Here is a 12,460-nt window from a genome sequence, read left to right as displayed (position 1 = left end):
AAAAAAAAAAAAAAAAAAAAAAACGAAAATAATTTAGAAAACAGCCCCACAACTTCTACCTAGTACTCCATGCTCGTACTTCTTTCTTTCTTTTTTTTTCTTTTTTCCTTTTCAATCCAAATGCACTTTGAACGGAGTGTGTTGATCGATTGACAGAACGGGACAGTGATTGGTGGATCATTAAAAAAGGTTCTCGGTCACTAAGTGGATTTTCCAGCTACGAAAGATCAACGTCTAAATCTAAATCTAATCTACATTCCTTTTCTTTTCTCTATCCAACCTTTTTCCTATTTCAAACAGCACTTCCATTGGAAGCCCTCTCATAAACACAGCACCAATCAGATGGTTATGGATAAAAGCCTAAATGGCCATAAAGAGTTGTCACAATAGCAGGCACTCATTCTGGAAAGGAAAACCACAAACTGCAACTACAACATCTCTTCCATTGCTTTGAATAAAATTGATGTGAAAAAAGACCAACAAATTTTATTACAATCCCATGCTTAGTACTTTCGTTTCCTTACCTTGAAACTCATTGATCGAACAACGTCGTCGTCTGCTTGAAGTGCTGCCTCGAGAACTCCCATTGATTCGGGTTTTGTGAAGTAGGTGAAGAGGAGAGAGATTCCATCCAAGTAAGTGTTTGTTTCACCAGCTTTGTTTTTCTTCTTGATGCTATATGCTAGTGGAACCACCCCTTTGTGGAATACCTCCACATACATGCCACCCCCAGCAACAAGCAACTGCAAAAAAAATGGGCCATTCTTTATCAAACACTATGCGGAAAGAAAACAAAACTAGCTTCACTCTCATCCACCAATGATTGTCCCTTTGACCAAAGAATCATTTGCTTATATAGAGCTAAGACCAAAATTATTCAATCAACTAAGATCATCATTGCCAACTTGAAGACAATCAAACTAGTTAAGGAATACGTTTTTCACCAAGAGATAGAGGCTCAAATATCCACCTCCACTGGTTGAACGGAAAAATAAAAAACAAACAAAAACTACAAAAAAAAATCATTGGTTTATGCTTACAGCACATAAACCTTTAACATGACAACCAGAATTCTCCACTTATATCAAGGATAGCTAAAATAAATCTTTCACAAAGATGATATCGATATTACTTTATTTTATCATAACAATACACATGCATCAAAAGAGCAATAAAATTTTTTTTGCACAAACTTTGTATTCCAATGTCTTTATGATAAGGTGTGCATACTTGTAAAGAACATGACAAGCAAACAGTTCCCTTTTAGAAATGAACTGCCCATTCAAGCAACTATGTGGCAATTCGGATCATGCAACTTTTCCAAAATTGTATGGTAACTTTCATCTCTTTCCTGCCTTTCTTGAATGTTCTCTCATAAATATGGTCTCACGCTGCCACTGTCATCTTTACAACAAATCAGCTGGTGCCTTTCACATCAAAGTCGTTCAACACCAAACTATATTCTCAAGCACAAAAAGTTGGTTCGGGATAAGTTTTGTGCAACATGAGATCAAAATGTTGATTTGTCTATTCCAAACTATAAGCTAGCTAATCTGACAAGCAACATTAATTTATATTATACAAATCAAGACTAACAAAACCCATAATTTAGACTACAAACTAATTCTAAATTCTAAACTCGCCACCTAAATTCTACTTACACGCACTCGTTAGCATTCCCATAAAAGCAACTAGCTTGTAAAAACTACAGTCTAAATGTTCTGATTCAGTAAAGCTCTTAACTCATTCATTTGCAAGTGGTTTCTCAGGAAGACCACAAGGAGTATATAATCTTCAACAAAATTGAAACACAGCAACAAATTGACTTAACTCACAGATACAAAAGTTCTATAAATTTTCACTTTTCCTTCGTATGCATTTTCTTTCACTCATAAACAAAAGAGAATTTAGGAGGAAGGGAAAGGTAACATGAAAGTACCAACGTTTCAAATGTTACTACCTCTTCGTATTTCTGGGTGAGAGCGAGTCTCTCATCTTCAGACATGTCAGGCCTCAGAACCACCATAGATTCGTACTTCCGAAGTCCAGGAGGGCATTGAGGCTCCTCCTTATCTTCAAGGTCAACAGCGAAGCCTGTCCCCGGAGAAGCAGGGGGTTCATCCTCAGTCCCGAACCCACCTTGGAAGAACGAGCCTGAAAATTCAAGAGTTTGGGCTTTCACGGATAATCCGAGTCCCAAAGCAGGGTCGATTCCGTCGGGAGAAAAGAGGGATTTGGAGGATCTGAGGGTAAAGGGGAAGGAAATGTGAGGGGTGAATTGAGGAAGGGAAAGGGGTTTGGAGGAGAGGGGAGAGGTTGAAGAAGTAGCGGTAAGAGTGGACGTGAAGGCCATGTTAATTTGAATGAGTTCTGCTGTTGAGGCAGACTCGGAAATTCAGTGGCAAGAAGATAGATATGGATAAGACTCTACCCGTAGACCTTTGTGCAGGCCGATATCACGTTCATGAGGGTACGAAGCACTTCGGCTGGGTTGATTTAGGTAAATTGTAAAAGCCACCAGTAACAAAATTATTCCCCAACTTCCAAAATCGCCCTAATCGGTGATTTATTCTCAGTTTATGACTTGAGGAAATTTGAAGTGTAATAACCTCCTATTTAAGGTGCCGTTTATTGTTGTTTAATTAAATATATTTAAAATTTTGATTTAGAATGTAGCAAGGAAGTACGTAGCACAATAACCCATTTAAACTTTCTTCAGTCTAGTCCAAGTCTATCCATAAACAAACTTGAGAACTCAATCCTTTTTGTTCTTCATACCAATGAATATGGAAAGTATAATGCATAAGCAACTAAAGAGTTCAGACAGAATTCATCAATAACCATTCACAAACCATGCCGTAAAGCCTTTTTTCATAGTCTCTCTGCCCGATCCCTTTTCATCTTCACCAGAAATGCAAAAGCTTGTGTCTTTTCTTGTATCATAATTTCTGTTGCCGAGCTCTACTATACCATGAGACCAAAGGTCCCATAGCAATCCAGAAAATATATTAATACCCATACCAAGAGAGGCACGTGCACTTTACCTTTCAATTGATTAACACTTCATCATGATGACATACAATCATAGAAAAATTCTAATACATACACGAAGTTGACCAGAAGATATGAAGTGTAATTATTAAACCAATTTCAAGTGATAATCCAAGGATCTTATCTTGAAGGATTCATTAACGGTAAACTGCAAGTAGCAATGCTTCTTCATCCTCTCATGCTAGCTTTCATATAAATCCAGAATATTCATGATAGGAATGTTATTAAGGGGTATATTAGTTATTAGATAGGGGAGTTGTTATGGTATTTGGTTACAAATATAGAAGGAGCGGGAAAGAAGCAAGGTAGGTAGTTGTTATGGTCTTTTTCATCCAAGTAGCTTAAATATTTGGAGAGTTATCTTGCAGTTTGGTGATCTTTTATATTTCAAGACATTTAGGTTCTATCAATCCAATGTGGAAACAGCAAGGGAAGCTTCTGGTATCCCTGGCTGTTATCCCTGATATCTGAATCAATCCTTGCTAAACGACCGACTGCAACACTGCACAAGAAATCTACCATTCCGCAGAACAAATCTTCGGTATAAGAAGTAAAACTACGCAATTTTTGCCAAAGTAGGCATAGCTCAGCGGTAATTAATATCTATTCTCGACCAAGAGGTCTGAGATTCGATTTTCCTTCCTCAAATGTTGTTGAACCCAAAAACTATGCAGAACAAGAATCAATCAGAAAATTAGAAGAAATGACTCTTGATGGTTCTTCCAAAAAACAAAGCTTCTGGCTTTTTTAGATCAATCATATTGCTGTTATTTCTTTCATTACCTCAAAATCAAAAGTTCAGCCATCTAACATGCAATTACTCTTCTCCTTGCGCAAGAACCAGGGTTACAAGGAACACTGTTCGTTCAGATGGAACATTGCCCTCTATGTCTCGTTTTCAATCACAAAATAGCAAATAAAGTATTAATGGGTCAAATGTTGGAGATAATGGTTAAAGGTCAATAATGGTCCATTTATTCAGAACTCAATGCATTCTGAATTCCAGAGGTAGCTGTAAACGTTTTAGACAAGAAAGAGGAGGAACGAAACCTCAGTGTCAGCTATATGTGACAGATTTGGTGACATGGACCTAAAACATTACCGTCACTTCGATCAGAAACTTTTTGGATTCACAAGTAATTTCAACCCAAGAAAGAATAATGGTTATTTCTTCAGTACCGACTGCCATGGCAGCTACGGTCGATCTCTCATCTTACAGCAATCGAAACCTAAACTTTGGGGCAATGAATCATTCACCAGTGAGCTAGCTAATCCACGGTAGACTACAAATACTTCATATAGAATTGGTCCATATTGGCAAGGCAATTGAGCTGGTCTTTATATGACTCGATGCTTTGTTTCCTCTTCATTCTCTTCCCATATTTGCAAACTTCAGAATCTTCTTCACAATCCACAAACCACAGAAAATCTTCTTAAATATAAGTTAATTGATAGATAATAATGTTTTTTATATTTCATCCAAATATTTGTGTAACGAAAGGATCGAGAAACTAGAACAATTCTACTCCATGGAACTTTGCATGCTGATCTTTTCAAATTCAATCTCCAGAAAGCATCATCTTCTCGGTCAAAGGCATAGTTTGTATTTTCTGGCTATACAATTTCCCACTATATTGCAAAATGCACTTGTTTCTAAGTCGTGTCAAATCTTTTTTCCAAATAAGTCCTCGCATTTTTCTTTTGTATGGCTCAAAAAGCTAGATCTTCCTTCCCTAAGTATCATAAATATTTGTAAGTTCTTGTAGCATGCCCTTTTTTTACGAGAGATAAATTTGTTAGGAAGAAGTAACTCCATGTTGGTATGATATTGTCTACTTTGAGCATAAACTCTCGCTTTGGCTTTGCTTTTGATTTCCCCAAAAAAAACTCAGGGAGATAGGGTCTCTCACTTATATTCATCTTTTAATTAGCCAACGTAGGACTCCAACAATCATCCCCTCAAACAAAGGACACCATAGAGCCTCCCCTGAAGCCTCTTTCTCTAGAGTCCTCGAACAAAGTATATCATTTGTTCAATACCTGAGTCACTATGACTACGCATTCGAGGTTCACAACTTTTTTGTTCAACACTTAAGGATTCTATTGACATAACTAAGTTAAGATAAGGGCGTGATTTTGATACCACTTGTTAAGAACAAGAAACCTCCACATTGATATGATATTGTCCACTTTGAGAATAACGTCTCATGACATTACTTTTGTTTTTCTAAAAGGCCTCATGCCAATAGAGATAGTGATCTTCCTTTTATAGTGAATGTAAATGTAGGACTCCAGAACAGAACTTATTACACGGTTGTCAACTTGGGGAATTGTCAAATTTTCTTTTCTTCCACACAATCTCTTAATAGGAATCCTCGATCTTGTGTAATCTAAGTTGTAGGGATCAGATCATAACTCTTCCAACTACGGTTCTCATCACTAATATAAACTTTTTTCATATCTTCTCTCTTTATATTATGTTTTTAAGTTTAAATCCAAAAACCTTCCAATTAAAGTTACCTTTGGCATGGCTTCTATATATTCCAGGGAGGTAATTAGGTTACTTGGAGTTCAGAAAAACAACACCTATTTATATGTCTAGCTCTGAGGCTGAGTAGAGGAGTTAGCAATGTTACTTCCAATGTTTTATCGAGAAGGCAGGTCTCATATTCATCAACATTATTCTCTACCAAACCACTGCACATTTGCCCCCCTCCCCAAGAAAAAAGATTTACCAACCAAGAAAACAAGTCATGAACTAACCTGTCTCCTCTGTTATTCTAGTGTCTGGGCTAGTTTGTGGCGACCCATAGCACTTCAATCTGCTCTTCTTAAATTCTGAAATTAAACGGAATGACAGTGTTAGAACCTAATTCAAAAGCACATTGCTACACACATGATGACAGTAGCACGTATGAAGTAAATGGTATTCACCAGTATGACTAAAATTATAGCCCAAGTTATGATCGCCAAAACTACTTTGGAATAACAATTGGGAGAGAAACAACAACAGACATGGTGTATTGGCCAAATAATGCAAGTTACCTCTAATTATTTTATGCGAAGGGCTGAGAGTCGGCTGAGTCATATTCTTATCTGCACCTGCTTAAGTCACAAACAGAGAATAATATTAATCATAATCCAATCAGTTAGAGAAATGAACTTCATTACGTGCTCATTAATTATGGAGACAGTTAAAAAAAAATGAACCAAGGAGGGACTAATTACCAAAGCAAACAGAGCTATTTCGGAAGTTTTTCCCTCGCAACACAACAGATTTTTCAGGTATCTTATCATTGCCTGCTTGGAAGTTCAGACCAGACTCCAGCTTATGATCTCCCTGAGAAGCATCAGTGTCAACAAGGTAACGGTTGAATATAAGCGTTTCGCGGGAGTAAATTACTTCATCTTGCTTTAAGAGCCTGCATTCTAGAAGCTTCGCGCACTCATCATAGAGCATCATCTGTGTGTCGATCTAATCATTAGAACAAATCGACTAGTCTAACAATCAGAATAAGAAAATTCAAATTCTAGGCTTCAACGCCACTGATGCTAGATAACTCCATACTTTCCAGTCCAAAATCTCAGAAATTCGACAAGTTCTTCAGCAGAATAACAAATCTACGAATTCAAAAGATGTACAGTGAAGACAAATTATAGAAGAAAGAGAGACCTTGTTGCTGGAGAGGTGGATGCCTAAGAAACCGCGTGATAAACTTTGCGTTTCTGCTTGAGATGCTTGGTATAGGTCACCTTCCATCGATTCGTTTCTCCCATTGCCACAGCTTCTTCTCTATCAGCTTTCTCAACTCAAATCAAATCAAATTCAGCGAGATCAGATCTTGGAATTGCGACGAGTTGGGTTGAATTTAGTACAGCGATTTGTTATGGCGGGAAAAATGTCCGGTCGCTGATTTGAAGTCGTCAAATTGTGGGACCTTTTATTTTCATGATTTAAATCTTTTATTAAATTAAGTTTTTAGTCTCTCCCATATTACATGCACTTCAACTCACTTTGTGTTAAATACCATGATATATGCTTCTTTTTCTTTTTTCTTTTTTCTTTTTTCTTTTTTCTTTTTTCTTTTTTCGGTATCTAACATTAACTTAATATTTATATTATAAGAACTCCAAATTTTAAAGATGAATATTTATTAATTTTTTAAAAGTTTATTAATTTTTTAAAAGTTTATGGGTGAAGGTGATTTTTTTTTTTTTTGTTTTAAGATAATCAAATGTGATTTTAATCCCGAGTGAACGATCGAACTTTTACTTTTAAGGATTTATTGTTCGATCGAGCGAAAGTGATTATAAATTAGGACTCATCAAGTCTTGATTTCGGTACTTGAATAAAAGAACCACACCCTCTCATTAGCTCCATGAACTTTTGATAACCAATATTATACGAATAAAATGGAGATGAAACTGTAATTACGAACAACTCGTTTAATTCGTATAAAATCAAATTATTACTATAGACACAACTTGTTTTTTTAACCCCTTGTTTTATTTTTTAACCCCTTGTTTTTTTTAAGTGTCCATATTACTATAGACACCGTTGTCTTTTTTGTTAAAAGATATCATTCGAGATGAAACTGGCATAATTATAGGGTCAAATTATTTTAATAATAAATAAAAAAAATTACCCTCCCATGGAAAAAGTTTTACCACTTTTCACAAAACAGTAATAATAATAATTACATTTTCAAATTTCTTGAGAGTACTAAGAAGCCACAATACAATTCCAAACCTAACTTATGAACACTTCAAATTTCCAAATATATTGCAAGAGCACGAAAATCTAAATCAAAAGCGCCTTTTTGTTTCCTTTCTTTTTTCTTCAGAAAACAAAAAGACCCAAAAAAAAAAAAAAAAGGTGGTGCAAATGTCCTAAATGCCCTTCCCGAAAAGAAGAAAAATAAAACCATTATTATTATTATTATGAAAACCATATAATTCCCAAAATCATGAACAAAAAAAGTTCTTTTTGAATATGAATTGGTTTTTACTTCCACGCATCCAACTCATCCATCTCGCCGCCCACCGCCGGTCAAGTCTTGTGGGGTGGCGCCGTCGTGTCTGAAACAGGAGCAGTGCCCGCCACACCACCGGCGGCTTTGTCCAGTGGGTAGCTGCAGTTAACGACGACTTCAGAGAGATGGATTTGGCCTTTTCTCTCGGCGATTTGGCGCTGAGTGGATTTATAGAAGGTGGCGTAGAGAATGAGCTGAATAAGTGCCGACAACGTCCCGAGGCCGTTCGGAATCTGAAATTTAAAAAAAAAAAAAAACGCCGTTAATGCAGTTTTTATCGTCAATAACAGAATCAACGGCGGATTTATATTTACCGTGATGAACGGATCGAAACGGATACAAGCATAAGCAGTCCAAACGACGCCGTTGGCTAACGATGCAAAGGAGAGAAAAAACGGCATATATTCCACGCTTTTTGTCTTAATTACCAGTTTCTGAATCACACACAATTCAAAACTCGTGAGGCCACGTCATCAGATTACGTGGATAATATAATATAAAAACATATTTTAATCTCCATAATAAATAAATAAATAAATATATTTTTACTGACCATGACAGTGAGTGGCGACGCATACATCATGATGTTAAAGACAATACAAACGGTGCCGACAATGGCGGAACGGCGGTGGAAGGAATGAGCCAAGGTGAGGACCAGAAGGGTCAAAACCGCCACGAAGATGACCTCAACTAGCAACACCAGAAGCACTTTCACCCGCTTCTTCTTGCCGTCGGAGTAAACCAAGAAGATGATTACGTAGACAAGCTCGATGACAGTACCGGAGCCGTTGATTGTCACGACGAGTAGGCTTCCCGGGTGCACCATAGGCAGGCCGTACAGCGTCCACATCATGCAGTTTATTAACGTGGCTAGATACGGCATCGGCGAGTACTGCTCCACCGATCCCTTCTTCCATATTTGGATAAAGGTCGGCCTACAAACATCAAAATTAAGAGAAATTTAATGCTCATTTTTGTCTCTATCGGTTGGGTTTATTTATTTATTTATTTATTTTTCCTTTAATGGGAGAGGGAGCGGCATGCAAGATATTATTAGTGATATAACAGAGAATTAAAAGAAAAAAATTTGTGGGTCGGCTAGAACTTACACTGGGGAGAGGAACAAGAAGAGGGAGATGACATTTCCTGGAAAAAAGAAGCAAGAAATTAGTTGATGGATCGAGAAATGGAGAGGGAAGTAGAGGAAAAGATGTTTTTAAAGAAACCCACCAAAGATTCCAAGAACGGTTCGAATGGCATCTGGAGAAACCATGGCGAAGGAAAGAGAAAATAAGACCAAGTGTTGTGCGTGGGAGTGGAAACGAGAGCCTTGTATTAGTATATATATAGAAGGGAGTGTAATGCGTTGGTGACTTGCAAGACATGAAATGAATGGGAAGGGAATCAAGAAGGAGAGAGATAAGGAGAGAGGTCGGCACTACCTTCAAAAACTATTGTGAGATCCCATGTAGGTCGATGGGGACGAAACGTTCAGATGCATTTTAAGATTGTAAGTCTTATCGCGTTGTATAATAGATCAAAATGAATAATATCTATTATTAATAGGCACTAGACTGTGTGTGCCAACGAGGATGCATGCACCAAAGGGGTTAGATTGGTAAGGGTGTGAAATCCCGATCCAATGGGGTTAGATTGGTAAGGGTGTGAAATCCCACATCGGTTAGGGAAGAGAACGAAACACTTTTTTTTTTTATAAGGATGGAAATCTATCCCTAGTAGACACATTTTAAAAACCTTGAAAGAAAGCTCAAATAGAACAATATCTGCTAGTGGGGAGTTTGGGTCGTTACAATTGGTATACGAGCCAGACACTGGGCAATGTGCCAGTGAGGAGGCTGAGCCCCGATGGGGGTGGACACGAGGCGGTGTTCCAGCAAGGACGTTGGGGTTCAAAGAGAGTGGATTGAGAGGTCTCACATCAATAAGAGAAGGGAACGAGTGTCAGTGAGAACGTTGGATCTCGAGGGGGGTGGATTATGAGATCTCACATCAGTTGTGGAGGAGAACAAACCTCTCCCTATCAAATGCATTTTAAAAACTTCGAGGGAAGTTTTAGAAAAAGTCAAAAAAATGATACTATCTACCAACGGTAGGCTTGAACTGTTACACTAATGACTGATGACAATACATAAAAGATTAAAGCAGACAATATCTCACAGCTACACCTACTCACGGGATTGAATACAGTTGTTTGGATTATAATAAAAAGTACTTGAAGTATGATCGGAAATTAAATATCGGGGTTGATGTGGTAGATAATGAATGAAATAAACATTGGTCGGTCCATAGATGACACATAAAATGTGATAATTTGTACATTTTGATGATACTAAAACCAACACGTCACGAACATATCCCTAAATGATGTAGCGAAATGGTGAGAAAGGAGGAGGAGAGAAACTGGAGGGAACAGATGGCGGTTGTGCATGCAGCAGATTCCCACTGAATTTAAGTCCACCTTATCCCAAACTTGCCTTGAACATGGTAACTTGTTAAATATAGTCAAACCCCCACTTATTCTGCCTTCTCTCTCCTCTCCCCCCTCTCTCTCTCTCTCTCATTTGAATTTATTACTCATTTAGTCAACGTTAAATGTCAAATTTATACTCTCCATTTTAATTTCAATTTCATTATTCAGATTCTAATAAAAATATTGACTCCATTTTGACGTGTAATATGTATTTATTGTCTCAATTCAAATAAATGCATTTAACAAAATTAGAAAAATCAATATTCACAAAAAAAAATAGCTTTACTTGTGGAGCTATAATTGCTTTAAATCATTAATTAACTTCCTAAAGATATATTATATATATATGATTTATTTAATATAAAATAAGAAATGCAGACGGTAGATCACAAATACCGAGTGAAGCGGTCATGGAGTTATACTAGCTCCTGAATGTGGCATTAAGCGGGTGCGTTTTGACATTGTACTGTTATTATATTATTATTATTATCATATTTCCAATGATTTATTGACACGTGCCATAGTGTTTCTAAGTGCAATGAATTAATTTCCTACTCTTTTTTTTTCTTTTTTTTTTCTTTTAATTTGATTATTTGGGTAAAAAAATAGTATTTTTCCCACTAAAATTACAGAGTAATCAAAGCAATGATTCATAAAAAGATAATACATTTTTTTTTCAAATAATTATTTGTAATTATGTTCGAGTTTACTAGACCGACTAAGGATGAGAGTAGGAAGAGGTAAAAAAAATGGTAAATTAGTATGTATTTTCAAGGGATCAAATATTTAAATTCTCTTCGTAATTTTTTTTAATTAAATTTTGACCACGTTACGAAGAATATTCAAAATAAAATTCGCAATAATGTTAATTTTAAAAATGACTTTAAATTGTTAAATCCCAGTAACTTTTGATCAAATATTTCAATTTATTATATGATTAAATTCAAATCATAATTTAATAAATAAAAATAAAAAGTAATTAAAAAGAATATTTGGAAGAAAGCCTGGACATGTATTTAATCTTTTTCATAAGGTGGGATATTGTGTTTATATGTTATTATATATTACATTTATTCCCAATTAATACGACGTTTCTTTTGATGCTCCCAGTTCTGCAGTTCTGATTGACAACACACCACTAAACAAGGAACAATTCATTGAATCTTATCTGAACTGTGTATTTTTTATTTATTTATTCCTTCAAGAAATTAAAAAAAAATAAATTGTCAAATTAGAAAAATTAAGTATATGATTTGAAACCCAAAGTTTACACCGTTTTTAATTTCAAAAGATTAAAAAAAATATACGATATTAAAGCTTTTATTTGGTATTTAGTAGATTTGTTTAATTTAAGAATATTATTGAAAATTAGTTCTACGTTGTTTACAATTTTTTTTTTTCAAAATTTAGTTAGATGCTTCTGGCAGATATTGGATTGATTATTTGGTTGTATGTTTCTTTAGGTCATTCAAATTTCAATTTGATTTGATGTATGAGCCCCACGTCCCTTCATTTGGTTTGATGCTTGCTAGTGACGTTCTTATTTGTTCCAACTTATTAAAGTACATTTTTCACCTAATTGTGTTTCCACGCCTTTCGCTATTTCTTCAATTGAGTGGGCTAGTCTTAAGCTTCGAGTTTGAAATATTTTAATTTTATGTTTATTAAATGAAAAAAATTTGTAAAGAATGATAGAATAGATAGAGTTATCTTTGTCCTATCACCTTGTTACGACGACAACTCTCTACTTCTAAACCCTAAACCCTAAACCTAGTTTATGCGATAGTATATGAACTATGGTCAATAAGGCAATTGATGGGTGCAATAATTCAAAAACATTAGGTTGTGTAATGATTTTTTTTTTTTTTTTTTTTTTTTTAATGGG

General features: G+C 35.8%; 3 protein-coding genes across 3 annotated transcripts; all 3 read right to left on the bottom strand.

The window, feature by feature from the left end:
* Positions 1-323: 323 nt before the first annotated feature.
* Positions 324-2,578, bottom strand: LOC111459837 (30S ribosomal protein S6 alpha, chloroplastic). The gene is made up of 2 exons (XM_023102915.1): positions 1,961-2,578; positions 324-743 (listed from the first exon to the last, which is right to left on the bottom strand). Exons 1-2 carry the CDS (start codon positions 2,351-2,353, stop codon positions 504-506), a joined length of 633 nt encoding a protein of 210 aa, XP_022958683.1. The 5' UTR covers positions 2,354-2,578; the 3' UTR covers positions 324-503.
* Positions 2,579-3,447: 869 nt separating this feature from the next.
* Positions 3,448-6,868, bottom strand: LOC111459723. The gene is made up of 5 exons (XM_023102746.1): positions 6,725-6,868; positions 6,280-6,514; positions 6,097-6,153; positions 5,815-5,889; positions 3,448-3,566 (listed from the first exon to the last, which is right to left on the bottom strand). The coding sequence occupies exons 1-5, from the start codon at positions 6,809-6,811 to the stop codon at positions 3,448-3,450; spliced, it is 573 nt and encodes a 190-aa protein (XP_022958514.1). The 5' UTR covers positions 6,812-6,868.
* Positions 6,869-7,957: 1,089 nt separating this feature from the next.
* LOC111459608 (bidirectional sugar transporter SWEET4-like) lies at positions 7,958-9,417 on the bottom strand. Its single transcript, XM_023102596.1, has 5 exons — positions 9,315-9,417; positions 9,194-9,230; positions 8,638-9,019; positions 8,399-8,518; positions 7,958-8,317 (listed from the first exon to the last, which is right to left on the bottom strand). Exons 1-5 carry the CDS (start codon positions 9,355-9,357, stop codon positions 8,102-8,104), a joined length of 798 nt encoding a protein of 265 aa, XP_022958364.1. The 5' UTR covers positions 9,358-9,417; the 3' UTR covers positions 7,958-8,101.
* Between the last annotated feature and the right edge of the window lie 3,043 nt (positions 9,418-12,460).

This window comes from Cucurbita moschata, unplaced genomic scaffold (assembly GCF_002738365.1).
Source record: "Cucurbita moschata cultivar Rifu unplaced genomic scaffold, Cmos_1.0 Cmo_Scf00022, whole genome shotgun sequence".
In the NCBI taxonomy this organism is placed as follows: Eukaryota; Viridiplantae; Streptophyta; class Magnoliopsida; order Cucurbitales; family Cucurbitaceae; genus Cucurbita; species Cucurbita moschata.
Note: the sequence above shows the minus strand (reverse complement) of the source record. Positions and strands in the feature narration are given on the sequence as shown.